Source organism: Gopherus evgoodei, chromosome 3, assembly GCF_007399415.2.
Source record: "Gopherus evgoodei ecotype Sinaloan lineage chromosome 3, rGopEvg1_v1.p, whole genome shotgun sequence".
Lineage (NCBI taxonomy): Eukaryota > Metazoa > Chordata > Testudines > Testudinidae > Gopherus > Gopherus evgoodei.
The window spans coordinates 166,646,802-166,667,966 of record NC_044324.1 but is presented as its reverse complement, the minus strand read 5'-3'; the positions used below and the strand labels follow the sequence as shown (position 1 = coordinate 166,667,966).

The 21,165-nt window shown below is 42.0% G+C and overlaps 1 protein-coding gene across 1 annotated transcript in view; it reads right to left on the bottom strand.

Moving 5' to 3' along the window:
* Positions 1–21,165, bottom strand: part of PLB1 (phospholipase B1) — a 123,186-nt gene that overhangs the window by 49,385 nt on the left and 52,636 nt on the right. Inside the window, exons 20-32 of the mRNA XM_030554284.1 lie at positions 19,973–20,016; positions 19,005–19,113; positions 17,363–17,414; positions 15,954–16,034; positions 14,325–14,390; positions 13,080–13,180; positions 10,190–10,271; positions 9,267–9,371; positions 8,707–8,802; positions 8,123–8,194; positions 7,203–7,325; positions 2,308–2,368; positions 1,003–1,061 (exon numbers count right to left, since the gene is read on the bottom strand). Of these exons, the coding sequence (XP_030410144.1) occupies positions 1,003–1,061; positions 2,308–2,368; positions 7,203–7,325; positions 8,123–8,194; positions 8,707–8,802; positions 9,267–9,371; positions 10,190–10,271; positions 13,080–13,180; positions 14,325–14,390; positions 15,954–16,034; positions 17,363–17,414; positions 19,005–19,113; positions 19,973–20,016 (1,051 nt within the window). The remainder of the gene's footprint in view (positions 1–1,002; positions 1,062–2,307; positions 2,369–7,202; positions 7,326–8,122; positions 8,195–8,706; positions 8,803–9,266; positions 9,372–10,189; positions 10,272–13,079; positions 13,181–14,324; positions 14,391–15,953; positions 16,035–17,362; positions 17,415–19,004; positions 19,114–19,972; positions 20,017–21,165) is intronic.

Sequence of the window (21,165 nt, the reverse complement as noted above, 5' to 3'; positions counted from 1 at the left end):
TGGGAGGGATTGCAACTGCTTTGGAGGACAGGGTCAAAATTCAAAATGATCTGGACAAATTGGAGAAATGGTCTGAGGTAAACAGGATGAAGTTCAATAAAGATAAATGCAAAGTGCTCCACTTAGGAAGGAACAATCAGTTTCACACATATAGAATGGGAAGAGACTGTCTAGGAAGGAGTATGGCAGAAAGAGATCTAGGGGTCATAGTGGACCACAAGCTTAATATGAGTCAACAGTGTGATACAGTTGCAAAAAATGCAAACGTGATTCTGGGATGCATTAACAGGTGTGTTGTAAACAAGACATGAGAAGTCATTCTTCCGCTTTACTCTGCGCTGGTTAGGCCTCAGCTGGAGTATTGTGTCCAATTCTGGGCACCGCATTTCAAGAAAGATGTGGAGAAATTGGAGAGGTTCCAGAGAAGAGCAACAAGAATGATTAAAGGTCTTGAAAACATGACCTATGAAGGAAGGCTGAAGGAATTGGGTTTGTTTAGTTTGGAAAAGAGAAGACTGAGAGGGGACATGATAGCAGTTTTCAGGTATCTAAAAGGGTGTCATCAGGAGGAGGGAGAAAACTTGTTCACCTTAGCCTCCAATGACAGAACAAGAAGCAATGGGCTTAAACTGCAGCAAGAGAGATTTAGGTTGGACATTAGGAAAAAGTTCCTAACTGTCAGGGTAGTTAAACACTGGAATAGATTGCCTAGGGAAGTTGTGGAATCTCCATCTCTGGAGATATTTAAGAGTAGGTTAGATAAATGTCTATTAGGGATGGTCTAGACAATATTTGGTCCTGCCATGAGGGCAGGGGACTGGACTCGATGACCTCTCAAGGTCCCTTCCAGTCCTGGAGTCTATGAGTCTATGAGTATTTCACTACCCCAGCACAAGTGCTCAGCTCCTCCCTCCAACCCTCACCCTAGTCTGAGCAGGCAAAACATTCTGTTGTTCCATCAGCAAACAAAAAAGCAGACAGAAAAAGCACAACACTCCTTACAGTCAAAGAATCCCCCAGGGCTGCTATCACTCGCACATCAGCTGGTTTGAGGGCATGCACTGTAAGGCAAAGAGATGCAGTTAAACCTGAACAGGGAACAGAACCACACTTTTCCATCACTGCTAGGTATGAATTATTCCACCATGTATTTGTCTATTTACCCACATTTTTTGTATTTTTATTTTTGCAATGCCAAGATAATGAAACAAGAGACTTCTCCAGCTCATCTTGCCAAGGTTGAGCAGTCACCAGGGCCAGTGCAACCATTTAGGCGACCTAGATGGTCGTCTACGGGGCTAGGATTTGGGAGGCAGCATTTTCTTCTGCAGAGACCGCGGCGGCCGGATCTTCGGCTACCCCGGTCGCTGCCGGCATTTAGGCGGGGTGAGCACGGGGAGGGCCGTCTGCAGCAGGTAAGGGGGGTGAGCAGCACACAGGGGAACTCCCCGCTCTAGCTCATCCCTGTCCCACCTCCTCCCGGAGCACATCGTGGCTTCTTCACTTCTCCCGCCTCCCAGGCTTGCAGCACCTAAACTGGTGGGCACCGCAAGCCTGGGAGGCGGGAGAAGTGAAGCAGAGACGGTTTGCTTGGGGAGGAGGCAGAGCAAGGGTGAGCTGCTTGGGGGGAGGAGGGAGCTGCTGCGGGGGGCGGGGGGAGGCCTCAGAGCGGGGGTTTGGGGACAGGGGAGGGAGCAAGGTGGAAGTTTCGCCTAGGGCACGAAACATCCTTGCACAGGCCCTGGCAGTCACATAGAGTTAGCAGCAAGTTATTACTACTTAAGACCACTGACAAAAGAGGGGAGAGCAAGGAGCAAGTCATGCCACACTGCTGGAGGCCTCTCCAGTGATAGGGAGACCAGAATGAGGATAGGGTGATTCAGTATTACAGAGTAGGCGTGTTGACAGTAACTGCTGCAACAAGGCAGAGCAGGGTATGAAAAAAAGCATTATGTTCATAAACAAGTTGAATACTACCAGGTATCGGACCACAAACTATGGAGTCCTGTCTTCAAATCCACTGACCTAAGCACTAGATCACTCGATTTATAGGATGTGTCAGCCCTTAAATTTTGCACAGTGCAGGAGTTAGCTGCTGTAAATAAGTTAACTGCAATCACTTCATCTGAATAGTCCATACAAGGATGGTTTGGCTTCATACCTCTTAATTATCTATAGAAAGTAAGGTTCTTGCTCGGCATAATTTTTCCACAGTACAATAATTATTTAAGCATAATTAAACAAAACATTCCTTGAGATGCTGTTGAAAGAAACAAACAGTCTCCTACTCTAAGCAGGCAAGGTTACCTGAAGTTGGAGAAGAGCTGGATGGAGCCCTGTCCTCACACAGCAGCTGGCTACCATGATTCTAAGGGAAGAGAAGACAGGCAAAAGGAACTGAATCATTTTAGACCAGGAAACATAGTATCAGCAAATGCAACAAAGCATGTCCCTGTTTGTCTGTAATTAATCAAGCAGACATTGGTCACTGAAGTCAATCTGTCAAACTCGGGACATGTCTACACTTGAAACTCGTAGTTTTGTGTGTCTGTTAAGAGATTGGCAAGAACTATAGTGTGAGCAGTGCATACATACCACTATGTTAAGCCATGATTAAGGTATTATTGCAGCTGCACAGCATAGCAGTGTTACAAAATAAATGCTCTGTGTTATGGTCAGACATCCCACAGTGCACTGCTCTGCTGCTGTGCTGTACGCATTCTCGAATTTTTTTGTGCTATGCTTTGTGCAATGCCTACTGGCAGGCAATGAAATTCTGGGGCTTGAGGTCAAACTGCATAATTCTCATAATTCCTCCCTGTTTCATCCCATCATTCAACTGTTTTTTGAGAGCCAGCCATTCCTCTTTTCAAAGCACTGCCAGGCAGCATATAGAAACATTGGCGAGGCAGCAAAACACCTATATGAGAGTTCAATATGAAAATGTATGAGGCTATTGCCATCTGGAAGCTTGCCACCCCAGTTGCTACCAGTCAGTAGCTAACCGGTTTGGTGTAGGCAAATAAACTGCTGGGGCTTTTGTCATGGAGGTGTGATCTGCTATCAAGAAGATTTTGCTCCCTAGGTCACAAGACTGGGCAATGCAGAGGAGGTTATTAATGGGTTTGCACAATTGGGGTTTTGAACTCTACTGGGCTTTTGATGGGATCCATGTGCCTATTTTCTGCCCCCCTCCTTCACTTCAGGCTTCAGAGTTCATCAACAGAAAGAGATATTTCTCCATGGTACTATGAACCTGGTTGGTCACCATGGAAAGGTCACCAATATAACTGTAGAGTGGTCTGGAAAGGTTCATGATGCCAGGGCCTTTAGAAACTCTAGCCTATTTTCTGCAATGAGAAATAGAACGTCTGCTCCATGAACTCTATGGACACTGATGGTATTGCCATTTTTCTACTCATTCAAGGAGACCTACCGCTTCCCTGGCTTATGAAGGTTTTTACGTGACACTTGGTTAAGCAAAAGGAATTGTAACTGTACCCTGGGCAGCTTCAGAATGATAATGGAATGTACATTTGGAAGACTGAAAGGTAGATGGAAGATTCGGACACTGAGGCTGATGAGCAGCATCTTGGTACATTAGCTCCTTGCTGTGTTTTGCACAACCTTTGTGAAAGCAAGGAAGAGAGCCTTGTACGTGTATAGGAGCTGGAGGTGGGCAGACTTAGAAAACATTTTGGTCAGATAAGAGGCCTCTATAAAATGATGCAGCTACTCAGGGGCACAGAGTGGGGGAACACACTGTACTCACACTCTGAGTTGAAGGGCTGGTTGTGAAGAATGCATATGCTTTTGTATAAGGCATTTATCAGAATTACTGTAGTGTCTTTTGTATGTACATTGGGAGAAGGATTTAATTGTACTTGAAGTGCGTACAGCAGTTTATGGGGATTTTTAGTACATTTTATGTGTGCCTTGTAAGATAGGGCTTGTTTTGATGCTATTGTTCGTGTGGTTTTTATTACAGTAATTCTGGACATTTCAGTGAATGATTCAAGACTCAATTATGACCATAAAGACATTTTCAATTCTATTTAATCAATACCAATGGATACACCATATTGAACATTCATAAAGCTGTGCAAAATTAGACAGTTTCAAGGCCATGTGCTTCAGGAGGTTTGATGGCCTCTTCATCCACAGCAGATGTATCTGTTATGCTGGCCATTTGCCTGTCCTCTCTTTTCCCCTTTCCTCACGCTAGCGGAAAGAGGGAAAAATGAACATTTATCCAAATTGTAGTCTCCATTCTAAGAGTGATAAAACGTTGCTTTTTCCCTGATTTTGGGATTTTATTCCCATAGACTCTTCCCAATCTTGGCGGAGCTTGGCAATCATTAGAATTTTCAGTCTTCCAGGTTCATGTAGGCATATGGTGGGAGGAGGTGGCTGGGTGCGTGTTGGGGGGGGGAGAGAGAGGAAACTTTGGGGAAGGGTTAATAAATGCCAGGTGGGTTGTGTGGGGTGGCTAGCTAAAACAGGGCGCAGTAGAGTTAGGCTAATAATTGCATGTGCACATCTGCAGGCTATCCATGCTTTGGAGGATGTTACCCTGAGCATGTCCCCAAAAGGCAAAGAAGGCAATGAGCAAACAAGGTAGATATGCCAGGCTGCTGTTTGCCAGGATGGTGCCCCCAGAACTGGTGCAGGAGTGGAAGGAAACCGTGGGTTATAAGGACAGTTCCCAGAGAGCTGCTTTGCTGTGCAATCACCATGCCAAGCCAAAGAGTGCTCTATTTTTAAATGTCTTGTTTTTAACACCTACAGTTGAGCATACAGTACTCTGCAAAATTCATAGAATTCTACCTTAACGGTGAGGTGGCGTACAGGGTGTGATTTACAGCAAGTGCCTTACAGTTTTGCTTTTTTTTAAATGTTTGTAATGTGATTTAAGCTATTTACCTTCTACTTCATGTGGGCTCAAGGCTGAGGGCATCAGTGACATTGTGAGCCAGACACATAACTTTTGATTTTCTGTATGTGCTGCTACAATACAAGTCCCCTTCCTTTAAAGAGCCTCATGGGTGGACTGCATGGATTAACCATTGGGGGAGTGGGGCAGGAGGAAGAGGCCAGCAAACAGTGTGCTTGAAGAGGACGGGGTGCAGATTATTCCTTCACTCTCACCCTTCCCTGGTCCTTCTCGCATGAACAGAGAGCATCAATACCCGAAGTCCGAAGGTGCAAACAATTCGATGTTTATTGGGGTGAACCTCCAGCAAGCTTAAATTCAAGTTCCTTTTCCTTATTTTCAAATCCTAACTTACTTCCTGTTTGCCCCTAATTTATATAGTAATATTTTCAACTATACCTTAACCAATCATTCTACTAAAATTTACCTAACCAATCCTAATGTATTGTAAAATGATTAGCTAACCAATTATTTTCCATCACCTTAATTAGTTTATACCTAGCAAAATTAGTTATACAGCAGACAGAAACAATTACAGAACCAGACAGACACCATGCAAATAAACATACAAAACAATACAGAACTAAGGATTTCACACCTACATCTATACAGACATAAGGGTTCTCCAGCTGTGTCTACTGATAAGTGAGTTCTTGCCAGACAGGATGCGATCAGACTAAGTTTCCTTTTACATCTTCTAGGCTCTTCCCTTTCTCTGGAGGTGATAGATTGAATCACCGTCCTAAAAGTCCCAGATTGCTTTATTTTAATATGACTAGTTTGGAATGTGAGGACATGACCATACATTTCCCAGTTTACGGCTGCTAAAGAACCAGACCTCAGATTCTCACAGTAAGAGAAGGCCACTACACAGACAGTGATTCTTTCTTTTATACGTCTATAAGTAGCTAAGTGATAAGTCTTAAAGTATAGGCCTTTGCAGACAGGCCTGAATATCTATATCCTAACAAGCCTCATGGAGGGACTGCATGGATTAACCATTGGGGGAGTGGGGCAGGAGGAAGAGGCCAGCAAACAGTGTGCCTGAGGGGGGGGTGCAGTGGGAGACAGCATGACTAAGTGATGTGTGTGTGTGTGTGTTTGCATAGTCATAGGAAAAAAGGCCAGGAGAGTTTCCACTGTCTCTGGTAGGGCTGCCATTTTGAGTGGCAGAAAGGGGGAGGGGATTAAAAACCCAAGAAGCAGAGAGAAGGTAGATCAACATGGCCGTGCCCTTACAGGACCCTCAGCTAAGTCGTTTAACTCCCTCTCTGTCCAGCTGTATTTTAATACAACATTCAATTCTTACTAGAAATGGTCCCCTCCCCAGTTTAGGGTTCAGATTGTGATTCATGGGAAGAGGCATCCTGGATATCCGTGACTGTGTCTTGGGGTTCCTGGGTCAATCAGGCAGTCCACAGAATGCGGAAGTTGAGTGGCAGTATCTCCAGCATACATCTCCAGTGGACTGTGTTAGCTGTCTCCGGGGTTCTGTTGCATATAGCATTCCTATTGTCCAGCCATAGCTCATCTGTCTTACTGAAGTCTTGGAGAGCCCCCCCCCCCCCTTTTACATTTGTCTTGCTTCCTGCTTGTAGACCTATGCTGAGTGACAGCCTTTCAGATGGACCTGATCACATTCCTCTCTCAAGAAGGCAATGAAGTCCAAGATTTTAGTATTGGTCCACAATGAAGCATGAAGCATGACTGCTGAATAATTAGGAGTATGACACAGATATGTGAACTCCACTGGAGCTGGAATTGCCAAGGACAGCACCTGGCTGCATGCCAGTATTGAAACAGAGATGTTCAGGACACTAGACAGACCAACACAGGTAGCTGGCAAAGCAATGTGGGATACCAGTAGGTAGACATGGTAGATATGCACCAGTTGTTTCAGGATGGAGATGTAGCCACACCTACTTAGTTGTGGGTAATCTCATTCTGCATCTCAGCAAACCCGCTTCTAAAGTGGGCTTACTAATGTGTGTTAAAAAGGCCAGCTGATCCACAACAAAATAGTGTGTGTGTGGCTGCAAGGCACTTTAATGTGAGATAACTCAAGTTAAATAACACATTTCAAATGTAGACAAGCCTTTAGTTTTATTCAGATTGGGAAAGCAATCCTGGCTGATTAATGTGGTACTTGAATACGTGCAGCTGTGGTTGGTTATGCAAGCCATTTCCACAGCCCTAGAGCTACCTTCCTTTTTTTGAACCCTTAAGCCTCCTAAGTTCCTCCAGTGATCAATTATTGTGCAGACTCTACCTGATCTGGTTCCTGTGCTGGGGTCGGCGTAGCAGATGATGGCAGCGGTGTTGTTACATCTGGCATAGTTTGGTTGGGATACATATAATTGCTGTTCCTGTACGTCCTGAGGAATGACTCAGTCTATGGAATAAGGAAACATGAGTCAACATGAAGCTGCAGAAGAATATATGGAGATATCTGTCCCCAGCAGCCAATTCAAATATGCCTATAGACCATTAAAATTACTGTACTGCATATTCTTAGGAATTAAAAAGGGCCCTGCCCCTCTCTAACTAGTTTTGCAGACATATTTAGGAGCCATACAAATAAGGAAACATCTGAAATATATGAGTAATGCTATGCTAACTACACACTCACTCTCTCTCTATCTTTCGGACACTCTCAGTGCCCTTTACCAGTTTGACTAACAATATCTGATTATTATAGCAAAAGCTGTTAAATGTTCTGGACCAGCTGGTGTCAGGGTAGCAGTACTGATTTCAGTGAGGCTATGTGGACTGACACCAGCCAAGGATCTGACCTTTCACTTGACTTTCCCCGTTGATGCTGTTTGAAGTGTGAAAAATAAATACTGAGCTTGGATGGTGAAGTTAGACTGGTCTGTTTAGGCAGGTTTGATTTCCAGCTTTCATGCACTAACACAAAGCTGCTGTCTTTGTGCCAGCCTATGAAGCATGGGGGCCAGGAGTTTTCCTCCCTCTTGCAGTCTACTCTCACTGAGAAGCATATATGTCCCAGGTGCTAACTATCCAAAAGAAGGAAGGGAGAGAGAGGACAGGGAGCATCCAGCATCCTCTCCAAGGTGGTGGAGCTACCATTCTGGAACGCACTGCACAAGATCCCCCATGAAAAGCTCTGACTGCTTCACAAATGAACAATGGAGCATGTGGCACATGCATCAATATTTTTCAACCTACCTGACTCGGACATTTGAGAGTTATCGCCGTTTCAAGAAAATGTGCATCTGTCTTGTTCCCAAGGGGTTCCAACTGCATGGCAGAAAGAAAACATGGAAGAGAAGAAATACAATGAGAACCAGAATGGAAGAGCATATATAGCTGAATATTATCAAGTAAAACAGCAAGAAAATTGCTATGTACTTTATTTATCTATGTTGAAATAGCAGACCAACCCACAAAACTCACTTCCCCAGGATTTTATCATCTTTAAAACATATTTTACATATTAAATTAGCTACTTTCCATATTAGGAATGTAGTATGCGTGATGTAATATCCCACATTTTGATTATCTCTAGTGCCAGGCCTTAGATGCTTAGCCTTTTCAAGAATATACCCCAGGATATATTCTTTGATACAGCCAGTTTGTGTCCAGGTGACTTTACATTACAAAGGGAAACAAGTGCCCACCTGTTGTAAGCACAATTCCATTCTCACCAGAGATAGGGTGGCTCCGCAGCTAAATAGTGTGTCATTGTTCTTTGCTGCAGAATAACAGGGTGTAGAAGACAAAGAGAGAGAGACTGAGATCTGCAGTCTTACCATGCTGTTCCACAAGGCACGAGCAGCCTGGGAATGAGTCTTCTGGTGAAAGTGAAAACAGTCTGGGGCAAAATACGAGCTGTCAGGCAACCCCTCCTGGGGAAAGAGACAGGTACTGTCACAAGAGGGGTGAGTATATGACCAAAAATACCAGCATATGATGTATTATTGCATTCCTCTTCCAACAAAAACTCCGTTACCCCAGAACTCGAAAATAGTCATGAGGGCCTCTGAGAACAAGATAGTTACCATCCTAGGCCAGATCAAGCCGCTGACTGAGAACTTAAGAGTTCTGTAGCACTTTTACAAATATGATTCAAACTTACAACTAATACAACTTGCCATGTCTGAGGCCAAGGTTACATGGGCACTCAGCAGTAATACCAACAATCTCTATCCCCTCCAAAGCATTTCCCACTGCTTTGGATCGTGGCTCACTTGAACTGGGCAAACTAACAAAGCAGAGCACTGAGGGCCAAATTTAGAGTTGGTATAAGGGGTGTAAGTTTAATGATTCAGAAGAGTGGTACCAGGTCTGAATCTGGCTCACAGTTTTTTACCTCAGTCTTTGGAACGGTCACTCTCTGCAGAAATGGCTGCACAACCACTGTGAAATCTTCCTTGGTGTCATACCTTCCACTTTCAACTAATCTGTGGGTTTCCTCCTAAAAAAGGCAGAACAATCACTCACTGCTACTTTTCTTGCATTCTGCTTATTAGGCCCCAGGCTGATCCTCTTGCAGAAGTCTCATAATCTGAACATGCAAAACCTGAAACCAAGGACAACTCCTTTCTTGTACAAGGCAGTGAGAACATGAGCTTCTTGAAACATTGGCTTGCAAAAACCCAAATTAGAAAACTACTCATTTGATTTTCCTTATCAAAAAGGCATCATGGAGGCTGCAGATGGCCTACTGCTCAAAAGCCAGCTGACAGACCAAGGGAGAGCCCCCACTTTAATAGGATTTCCCATCATGGGGTGCCAGGAATTTTGCTTGAACCACTGAAATACTTTCAGTTCAGCTGATCTCCACCACCAGAGTTCATTCTTGAACTACCAGCCCTCCTCAATTTAATCCAATTTCCCAGCAAGAGGAGCATCCAGAACTGCTGCTTCAATTGAATCTCTGATCCATCTGAAAGAGCCACTCTGTTTTAGGACCTTACTGAATCACATTTTAAAGATCTTGAGCAGCATCTCTGCCCCTATTCCTTGCCTGATCCTCAGCTGCCCCCTCCTGCCCAATTCTGAGTAACTTCTATGAATCTACAGCTGACTAACATGAGTGCAATTTGTCCCCCATCTCTAGTAGATATTAGACTTTGACTGGTCCCTGGGTCAGTCACTTCAAGCATTATCACTGCTAGAAAAATTTGTTTACTATTCCCAGAAGAACAAAGGGAGACTGCTGCTAGAAAAGAAGAACAGAAGGATTATTAAGCAATTCTCTGCTAAATCTCTTAATACTTTCCTCTGCCTTACCTGATACCTTCTATTAAAAGACTCTAGCATCTTAATTTCAGTGGAATTGTCATCATAGTTCAATACACAGGGACACAGCTGCCTGCAGGAAGAAAATGATATTTTATTTTTGTGTTGCAATCTGCTGGGTTTTTTTACTCTGAAAAGAGGGACAAGAACTCAAAGGGTAATGGACTGCTCCAAAGGTGGTTTTTGTGAAAGGCTCATCCATGATAACATTGATTCCAATATCTAGGTCTTCTCAGTAAATATGGACATACTGAAGTTTAAGCACATTTATTAGGGATAGATGCATTCATGTAAGGTAGTGGTTCCCAAACTTTAACAACCCGTGAATCAAATCATTACCGTATTTTTCTTACATTATGAAAATGGCACCACTCTTCTAAAATGTCACTTTTGTAACTTGTATCATTTTTGATTAAGCCTGTTATAAGACAAGGTTTCTATCAGAGGCACCAGTAGAAAAAAGGGGTGCAGGGGTAAAGCCCCCGCACACCCTGTGGCCTAGGGGAGGCACCACCAGAAAAGTGCAGGGGGGATGCCAGAAAAAAAAAGGGGTGGGACCCACAGGGGGGCACACCAACAGGGGGCCAGCATGTGACTCTCGTTGCCCCTCCCCATACTGGTGCCTCTGGCTCTTAGGTTTCATCAAGGAATATCAGATGTGGAACAGCATGAAGGCATTTAAGAAGTCAGCTCAAAGAGTTCCTCCTACACAAGCATTCAGGCCTTGAGCAGTCCAGGCAAACAACGCATGTTACAACAAAGCTTAAACTTGTTCTTCATAATAATTTAAAAATCACACTAGCAGCCTATTTAATTTTAAAAACAGCAAAAAACATCCACCTTCTTTTCTATTTTATAAAAGGAGTCTTGAAGTTTAAATCTCCTCAGTGAGATAGATATGCTTCTAGAAGTCCCCAAGGCTCTAGGCTGCTGGCCCTGTGCTGCCCGGGGTCCCTATGGACAGCTCTGTCCACCATTAGGGAATTTTTCCCCCAAGAGCCCCCTGTAACATTTTGTGAACCCCAGTTTGGGAACCACTGATGTAAGGTGAGGAGATTGTCACTGTGCCAGATATGCCCCTGCAAGCCAAATTCTGTTCTCAGGCACATCTGTGCAGCCCCATTCACTTCAGAGGGATTGCACAGATATAGAGCAACATTTCTATAGACTTGCTCCAGTTTTCCCCTCATCCTTATCTATCTCCCCTCATTCATTGCTGGCCCTGTCAGTAACTCCTTACAATCTCATCCCTGCTGCTCCTATCACCTGGAAACACCTCTACTCCCCATTTCATTACAAATCTCAGCAGAAAACCTCTCTTTTCTCCCTCTATCATGTCACTACAGTGAAGAATGTCAGAAAGAGTAGCTTACTCTAACACTGGAAAAGAAAGCAGCAAAAGGAAAATGATACACTCCTTAAAGCTAATCTCTCCCCCTCTCTCTATTGATAGTGATAGATAAATAATGCTTCACTATAATGTCTACCTAGAACCTTCCCCAAGCCCTTCTCCTAGTCTCCTGCTATAGATTTTAAAAAACAGCACATATATGCTCACTTAGCCTATAGTTCTAAATAAAGAGGAACCAGGACAGGGATAAATTATTTACCTCTACAGGGCATTCTGGGATATGAAAGACATAGTACAAAGTTGTATTTTGAAATGTATGTCAGTAACATGCCATTCATGCACCTTCTACACCGTGCCTGTTTAAATCTCTGTACACCTGGCTTCACCACCAGACCTATAAATCCCCTTGCTGCCATAGAGACACAAATGTACTACAGCAGGATGTTCGGGTAGGATGAGAAGGTAACAGATATATTTCTAAAGGATCAGAGAAACTCAGCTCTAATCTCGCAGGCTCTCATCCTGGCCTATCCTGGTGATTAGGATCTTATGATAAGCTTGTACTTTGTTAAAGGGAAACTGCAGCAAAATATAGAAGATATTCCAAGCCAACAGCACTCAGTCTGTAAGAGCTGCTTTGTCACTGACAGTCAGAGAGCCACTAAATCACAGCAAAAGGCTGTATCATAATATTCCTTCTGTGAAACTCTACTCAGTCAACAACAGGGCCCTTCTGATCTTTCGCACTACCTTATCCTGTCAGAGTGATGTCCTCATGGACTCAGCTGTAATGAACAGAACAGGGATTGCTATTGAGGGTGCTGAGCAGACAGATCTTGCGGTTCTCCAGCTCCCAGGCTGTCACCACTTATGCTGCATAGTGTCAGCACACAGGGTCTTCCTAAGTCCTGGCCTGACCACTAATGGAAATGGCTACTAACTACACTACAGAAAAGGAACCTCCTTTCTTTCCCCACATCTCCTGGTTACTCATTATATGCATACAGGGAGAGAAAGATTTCCTATTCCCCCCACTGAGAGAAGCAACATAATGAGTAACTAAACATCCCACAAATCTAATTGAAAGACTAATTAACAATCCAGCTTGGTGAGAGACAGCTAATGTAGGTTAGGGCTCAAAGAATGTCGCTCACCACTGGCACGGATGTGAAAGCAGGAGACTTCTAAAGCCTTTGAAAGGTAAATGTTGTAATTTAAACAAAACTGGATTAATTTAATCATCTTTCTAAAACCCTCATTTTAATAATTTTGAAAATTAGCTGCCTTTGTCAAACAATGTACTGCTGAGTAGCGTATGCTAGCTCTTAATCAATTTTGCAGTTGGATGTCTGATTTGCTGTTGTATAATTAAAATCTATATTGTGTATGTATTTTAGATACACACACAGGAAAATGGTACTTAGTTATCTGAAATATTGTAATCCTTTTTCTTCAAGGGGAAGGTTTGCACTGAAGATCTTACAGCTTTTCCTGAATAAGGGTGAGAGCTGGAACATAAGTCTTTCAAACCTCATGATTAGCCTTGGGCAGCTAACGTCCTTCTCTTGGTACACATCCCGGAGGGTTACTATATGAAGTACTGTCACCAGATTCACAAATGCCCGAGGAACCTGCCAAGATTATAAACAAAGTCAAAGCAAGCAAACAGAGAACAGTAGTGCCATCTCTGCTCTTCCGAGCACAGCCAAGCAGGCCAGGGACTGATCAGATTATTTTTTTGCTAATGTAACATGCACCTTAATCTGCTGATCCAAACAACCTTTACTATCTCCATTAGAGGTTCACAGTGTGCTGGTGGAGTGCATAATCTCAACAGGAAATCCTAAATTGGGTTTGTTCTACCTTAAATACAAAGCTGCAGCCACTGAGACTCATGTTCTAACAAGGCCAGATCCCAAAACTGCTGCTTTCTTGAGGCAAGAGTCTGCTACTCTCACTCATGCTGAGGAGCCCTGTATTCCATGAGCAGTCCCATTAGCTTCAACTAGAAAAAGGATATCAGAATATGTCCCTTAATAAAAATAATAGGGGCTGTGCTGTATAGTGATTGGGCAGATGTGCTACTGCTAGGCATAGTTACATAACTGTCATGAAATACCATATATTTGTCAATATATTTACACTACTTGACTCCCAACACACGAAGTGGAATTCCAGTCCATCCAATCACCATTCTTTCTGTAAAATACTTCCTTAAATTCTTCCAACAGATTAGAGCAGCGGTTCTCAAACTGCGGGTCGTGACCCCATTTTAATGGGATCGCCAGGACTGGTGTTAGACTTGCTGGGGCCCAGGGCTGAAGACTGAGCCCCACTGCTCGGGGCCAAAGCCCCAGGGCTTCAGCCTTTAGTGGCAGGGATCAGGCTTCAGCTTCAGCTCCAGCCCTGGGCAGCAGGGCTCAGGTTACAGCCCCTTCTCCCTAGGGCTGAAGCCCTTGGGGTTGGGCTTTGGTCTCCTAGACTGGGGCAGTAGGGCTTGGCCAGGCTCACGCTTCAGTCCCCGCCCTCTCTCCCTGGGGTCGAGTAGTAATTTTTGTTATCAGAAGAGGGTCACGGCACAATGAAGTTTGAGAACCCCTGGATTAGAGATTACTATATGAAACATCTACACATGCACCAATGCTGCCCATACCAGAATGAGAAACTAAGTATGATTGCAAATTAATAACTCTAGGACCAATCACTGAAACTCAAGAAATTTGTCTTTCCCATCTGACCCCTCTCCGTAGGTTAGTAGTAAAGATTGCTTTTTACCTCTCTATGAAGTACGTCCAAAGCTATTCTTATATTGTTGGTGAAGTTATCAGGAGAAAAATGCACCTGTTGAAACAAAGGATTGAATGTAGTTCTGGGCATCTGTAGTTTCCTCAGGCAGATACAGAAGCTGCTAGCTGACTCTTAGACTACAGTGACTGGACTCTTGGTTCAGGGTACATTGGCACAAGTAGCTCTGGAGCATCTCTGGTTCCCCAGTTCCCTCCTTAAGCATCATCATAGGAAGGAAGGATTTGGCAACCATCAGAGGTCATTCACAGAGCCAATTCCACTGGGCTTACTGGTGAGATGTCATAACTTCCTCCACATTCACTATCAGCTAGGATCAGAAACACAGCTGTCCCGTCTCTGAGACTTTCACCAATGGAGATCAGTCTGAAGAAACATTCTTCTCATATAGTGTAAAATATCAAAGCATTTTTTAAGTCAGGTGTGTGGGCTATTAGCAACTTGCCTCTCATTTAGTCCTTGAGTTCCATGAAATCTCAGTTGCAAGTACATCCCATGCAGAAAAGTGTACCAGACAAACACAGAAATTAGTGCGAAAAAAAATCTATTAGGCCATCTTGTCCATTTCTCTCTGCCAGGGCAAGATTTTCCCCTACAATATACTTGAATAGCTGTTATTTGTATCAAGTAATTTGGCGTTTACTCCATCTCTTATGAAATTACGCAATAGTCTAATAAGATCATAATGTTAAAAGTGTTGTGGTCGTCCCCCCCATCTGATATTCATCCTTAATTCTGCTTGGCTCAGTTTCATCCCATTGTTCTTAATGACACCCCCTTAGTCCATTTTATAAACCCAGGTAACACACTCATTTCCCTTACGTATTTCCTGCTTCTCTGCTCACCAAGCCACATTCTGGTTTGTAACATAAAGGAGACATCATGCTGATCTCTGAATTTAAGAGGAGCCTTCCACCCTCCTGCACAGACCTCTGCCATCTTGTTTTTCAGTTCAGATGCAGAATGTTAGTAAGTCATTGTGTTTGCTGACTTTCTTTCATGGAGACTTTACAGTCTTTCTTTGTTATTTTCCTTTATCTGAAATCAGTCATCTAGAATGGAAAGCACATATTGTGCTCTTAGTGTATAGGGAAAACAACAAGGTCCCACCAACTGTGTGAGAAGTGCATAGAGGAGGTTGGACATTAATCAGGAGTTTGCTATGAACTGTGGATAGAACCTCTCTCATGTCTATGTATCTGGTGGTAGACATATCATGTTGGATGCTGGTAGCATGTGAGAGGGAAAAAGATACGGCACATTGGCAAGATGAAATGGGAAAAATCCGTGACAGTTTATTATCTTATCTACATATGGAAAGAACTAACTTAATCAACAGAAAGTTATCTTAGTTTGTAGCAAAATAAAGTAGCTACAATCAAATAATCAATGGTATTACATTACTTTATCTCAATCTCAGGTGTAATGACCATCAAGTCTCAAGAGAAATGGTGAGAACTGTCCACGTGTGGCCTAGCCAGTTTTGGTCCATTAAGTCTACCTAGCTGAGCTCCACCATTCCACTCTCCAAACTGAACCAAGTAATAATGATATTGCAAGTTCACATAAAAGACAGATCTAAAATCCCTAGTGACTTACTGGATCATCGCAGAATCTGCACAGGTCATTTCCTCCTATAAAGAGTGTTATGAGCTTCCAGTCTTCCTGGAAATTTATTCTCTGTAGTCACGAAAAAAATAAGATAAGAAAAAATAAAATAAGATAAGAAAAAATTGCTGTGCAACAAGTTAAAAGAGAATTAAGTTTAAATTTGGGGCATGGACTATGTCCTTCTGTGTGTCTGTACAGCATCTAGCACAATGGAGTTCTGGTCATGGCTGAGGGACTTTGAGTGCTATGGTGACAGATGTGATGTGATGGAATCATGGAATATTCAAAGATTACTGTTTATTTTTATTTTATATATCTTTATGAGCTTGTTAGTGAGCGTATTCCTGGCTAAATGGATAAGTACATTTTCTGCAGGAACTAAAAGCAATGGAGGGTAATTAATGAAAATCTCCATTAGAAACAATACAGATAAAAAGTCAGTTAAGTTTGCCCCGGGGAAGAGACACCACTGGTTTGACCAGGTTCAGAACACACAAAGGGCTTGAATCTGTACAGAATGACAGCCCTGACCTAGGGAGAGTCAGACACTATCAGGAACTGACAGGCATAAGACTGTGACCACAGACACAGGCCCTGCAGAAGACCTGAAGTATTTTTAGATCTTCCAGGTCTCCATATGGAAGATCGGTAACCACTTAGTAAGTTAGGCATGGGCACAAGCTGTTTAATGTTTTAAGATATGCTTTCTCTGAAATGTTTTTGTTCTGAATAAAACAAAGTTTGTGATAACTGGCTGGTCACTGGCTAACCCTGTCATTCTCTCAGGGGACACAACTGCAGTTCAGACTGCTGAGGTGATCACAGTTAATTGAAAAGGTCTGCAATGTAAGGCCCTGGTCTGGAGGGAGGGAACAACAGGACAACACTTCAAGAAAGGTGATGACTGGAGGTAACTGCTGTGGGAACTCAGACTAAAGTCTTCATGGCAAAGAAGTTGGGCTTGTTTTTTTTAAAACCACTATTGCATGCTAGTTATCTTGCTGTAAAATCCCAGTGAAGACAAGGTGCTGCAGCTGTATTGTGAATTAAGCTCTACAAAGTCAACCACCAGCTGGGGTATTGTGTAGACCAAGTTGCCCAGCTTCTTAATGGTAAAAAACCTGTCTCCACCAGGATTTTACAGCAAGGTAACTAGCACGCATTAGTCATTTCACTGTAAAAAAAAAACCCCTTTAAGTAATGAAGGCAAAAAGCCCTACTTGATGGTATGCTGAAACAGACACTGCATGGAGGAATGTTGCATTCTATCCACTTTATCATTGCCCTATCCATAGATTTCTGCCTGACATCTACTGTTCATCTGCTGTGCTGTTAGAGACTAATGACACAAGACAGTTGCATCCTACTTAAAGATATTCATGCCAGCCAAGACTCACAGTATCATTCTTCATCAGGTCCACCAGTCTCCTCGCCTGGGAAGGGACATTCCTAAATATTAAAAAAGAAGACGACCGATGAACACTTCATGATGAACAGTACATTGAGAAAAGCAGATGAATGAGCAGAGGCCATGACACCCGTTCAAACAACGTGGTATTGAACTGAAGACTCCAGTTGCAGCTTTTATTGGACTAAATATAGTTACAGAAATAAGCCACATCTGGAGTTGGAGAAACAGTGAAGAAACATTTAGCATCCATCAGGCATCTGGCACTGTGGGTGCTGTGTGAAGGCTACATAGTGCAGCATCCCCAATTGAAGAGGGAAATACATTTGGGTTGGGACTGGCCTATTGTAATTCAGTGTATTTGAAGGTTTTAGCTTTAAGAGGATGGTTCCTGGTCAGGTAAAAGGTTACCCAAGCCAAAGGACCTCAAATAGCAGAGTGTGTTAATTTAAGACTAGAGTTCAGTCATATTCTACCCTCCCTGGACTATTGGTGGCCTGAAGCACCACTGTAAGATTGCCTTGCATCATCTCTGCCGATGACCAGCGCTGTTAGAAAAGTGACAATGAGCTCTGTGTGTGTGTGAGAGAGAAATCCAGCCCTTTCCAATGGGATGAAGGGTCACTGCACGCAGTGCAGGTTTAAGAGAATTTTAAAAATGGCCTCTGAGTGAATTGCATTCAGAAACAGTCTTTCATTTCTTGTAATTACACCTTTTTTTAAAAAAAAATCCTCTTTATACTTCGATTTTATTTTGTTTCATCCTACAGACAACTGGAAGGATACAGACAACCAGGATAATCTCTTTGAGTGATAGCAGCCATAGAGATTCCTCAGTTACTGGGAGTTATCTATCTCTGTGAGATTACTGTTATAAGTTATATAGCACCACCTGCGTGGTACACACTGATACATATATAAATTCCGAAATCCAGAAAAAAGGAACTACTAGCCCTTTGGATGTATTAATACAAACAAAGAACCTTTACAATAAGAAGACAAAGGGTTCACATGAATTTAATTGAAGACTGAACATAGTCTAACTGGGTTCTATTCCAAACTCTGCCATGGTCTGACCTCCGACTGCTCAATACCTTCTCTGTCCCTTAGCATCCCTGGGTGATATCTTGGTCCCAGTGAATTCATGGCAAAGCTCCCACTGATTTCAATGGGACCAGGATTTCTTCCGCCCCTCCTCCAACACATTCCTCCGTCAAGTGGGAATAACAATTTATTTCACCATAGGGCTATGAGGCTTCATTACTCAATGTTTGTAAAGCACTTTGAGCTCCTTGGATGAGAGAGTAGGGCAAAATATTATATTGTTACTCCTAAGATTTCCTTTACTATGACTAGGAAAGCCACACTGGCCCTTAACAAATTTCTTAGCTGTCAGGCTAGAGATTAAGTACAGAGGACGAGTTTGGGTTCTGCACATCTTTATTGGCCAAGTTTTCAAAATCAAACATTAGGGGTGTCTAAATTCCATTTTATGTCTAAACCACTGAGATTTGGAGTGTTCACAGACTTGTAAGAATGTTCTAGGTTTAGCACATCTCTAACTGGAACTTAAAAAAAAATCTACACCTCATTAAAAAAAAAAAAAGACGTATTTATCTGTTCTCACTTACTCTGAGCGAGCTCCTGCCACAGCCTGATTCAGGAAGGCATTAGATGAGTCCTGGTTCCCTTTGCCAATGGAGAACCCTTGAAGGGAAGGATTAAACTCACGAAGAATATCTGGAAAAGAAGAGACCCATGAAATGTAACTTAATTCAGTGGGTAATGAACTGGAGTCTAAAATCAGAACTTGCCCCAGAAGGACTTTAGCAGATCTCAGTTAATAACTTGAAGGTAACCGTTAATATACTGTGGGTGAAAAAAATCTCACCACTTAATTACTGTTTCACCTCCACATTACCCAGTTTAATGAATTCAGACGTCAATTTCAACTGGTTGCACAACATAGGCAGTATACCTGGCAATGTCATTTTGATCAGTTTGCTGAGTCATACAAGACTACACAATATTAATCAAGTTACAAACCCATCTCTAAATTTACTGTGAGTATGTAAGAGTTTGTATCAAACCCTCTGTCCAAACTTCCTTGATCTTCAGAGTTGTTAAAAACTAAAGTGCTAATCTGAATCTGAATTTTGTAAATGGATCTTATCTTTTATAGTCAGCTGAAAACCTTCCAAATCCAATCACCCTTGAACATTCAGGCATATGAAATCCAAATCTTGCAGCCTGGCTCCATATAAGATTTTTTTTTAAATGGCCAAAGGAGAAAAAGTTATGTAAGTAGTCTCTGTAGTCTAAGGACTGAAACAATTGATTCAGCCATTCCAAAAGTGCCTCAAACAGAATAATATGCCAAAAATAATATTCAATTCCCAGGGAATTACAAAACATACTGTTATGTCATGCACAGCAAATTACTGGGGTGGCTATTAAGCAAAGTTTATTCACCATTGGTTAGTGAATGTAAAGTGATTGAGTGTGCCGTGCTGCAAAATCGTAAACCTTTCTTCATGTCTGTTCTTTAAATGATTAAACAGTTCAAAAATATGCCAAGGTTAGGAAAACAGGCACTTACTTGCTAGTGTCGTGACTGTGGTTATGTTTTCATCTCCTCCAATACTGTTATATGGAAATAAACAAGCGAAAATATTTCAAAAATTTTAGTCAATGATATTTACTTTCTAAGGTATTGGAATAAGTAATAGAGCTTCCCCTGATGGTGTTTCTCTGCATATATACACAGATGAAGCAAATTATTGTTTATAAAATTTGTTAAAAGACTGACTCTCTATGCATACCTCACATTGCACAAGAAAATCAAAGATGTCATTTAAACAGAATGTCAAAATCTTTTCAGTGAAAGAAATTAGAGAATTTTAAACATTGAATGTAGTTGCCACCATTTTTGCTATAGCGTTCCCCTTTAAAATCTACACAATTATCCTTTGAGAATTATCATCATGACTATAGTAGTCATACTATGTCCGTATACTGGTAATGTTAGTAAATAGATAACATTGTAAAGACAGGAGAACCTCAGAATTATGAATACCATAGTTATGAACTGACCAGTTAACCACACACCTCATTTGGAACTGGAAGTATGCAATTGGGTAGCAGCAGAGACCGCTCCCGCCCTCCCATGAAAAAAGGCAAATACAGTGCCGTGCTGTGTTAAATGCAAACTAAAAAAAAATAATAATATATTTCTTCTGCATAGTAAAGTTTCAAAGCTGATGTTCAGTTGTAAACTTTTGAAAGAACAACCATAACATTTTATTCAGCGTTACAAATAACCTCCATTCACAAGGTGTTCGTAACTCTGAGGTTCTAGTGCATTAAAGGGTGATCACTATATATATTTTCCCATTTCACTCAGTTTGAAGAAAGAAACCAGACTGGTCAGTTTCTCTTTATATACATTTATACTTTCTCCTGCACTAATAATTCTTTTGTATATTCTACTTCTAATAATGTGGAATGTTACATTATTAAAAAGTGTTTATTATTAGATTTTTATAAAAATTTCTTTTGAAATTCCCCCTTAAAAAATATAGCCTAAAAAGTTGGGCCTATATTACTTTTACAGTGTGCCTTTAATCTGGAATGAGGGTATTTTAATACACTACACAGTTGATATTTCTAATTACAAATGCACGAGTGAGAAATGATGGGGAAAACATGCTGCAATTATAGTTAAATCACAAAAATTTTCATAGTTACAAAAAATATAGAGAATATTTATTCTCAGTATGGCACATTTGAACT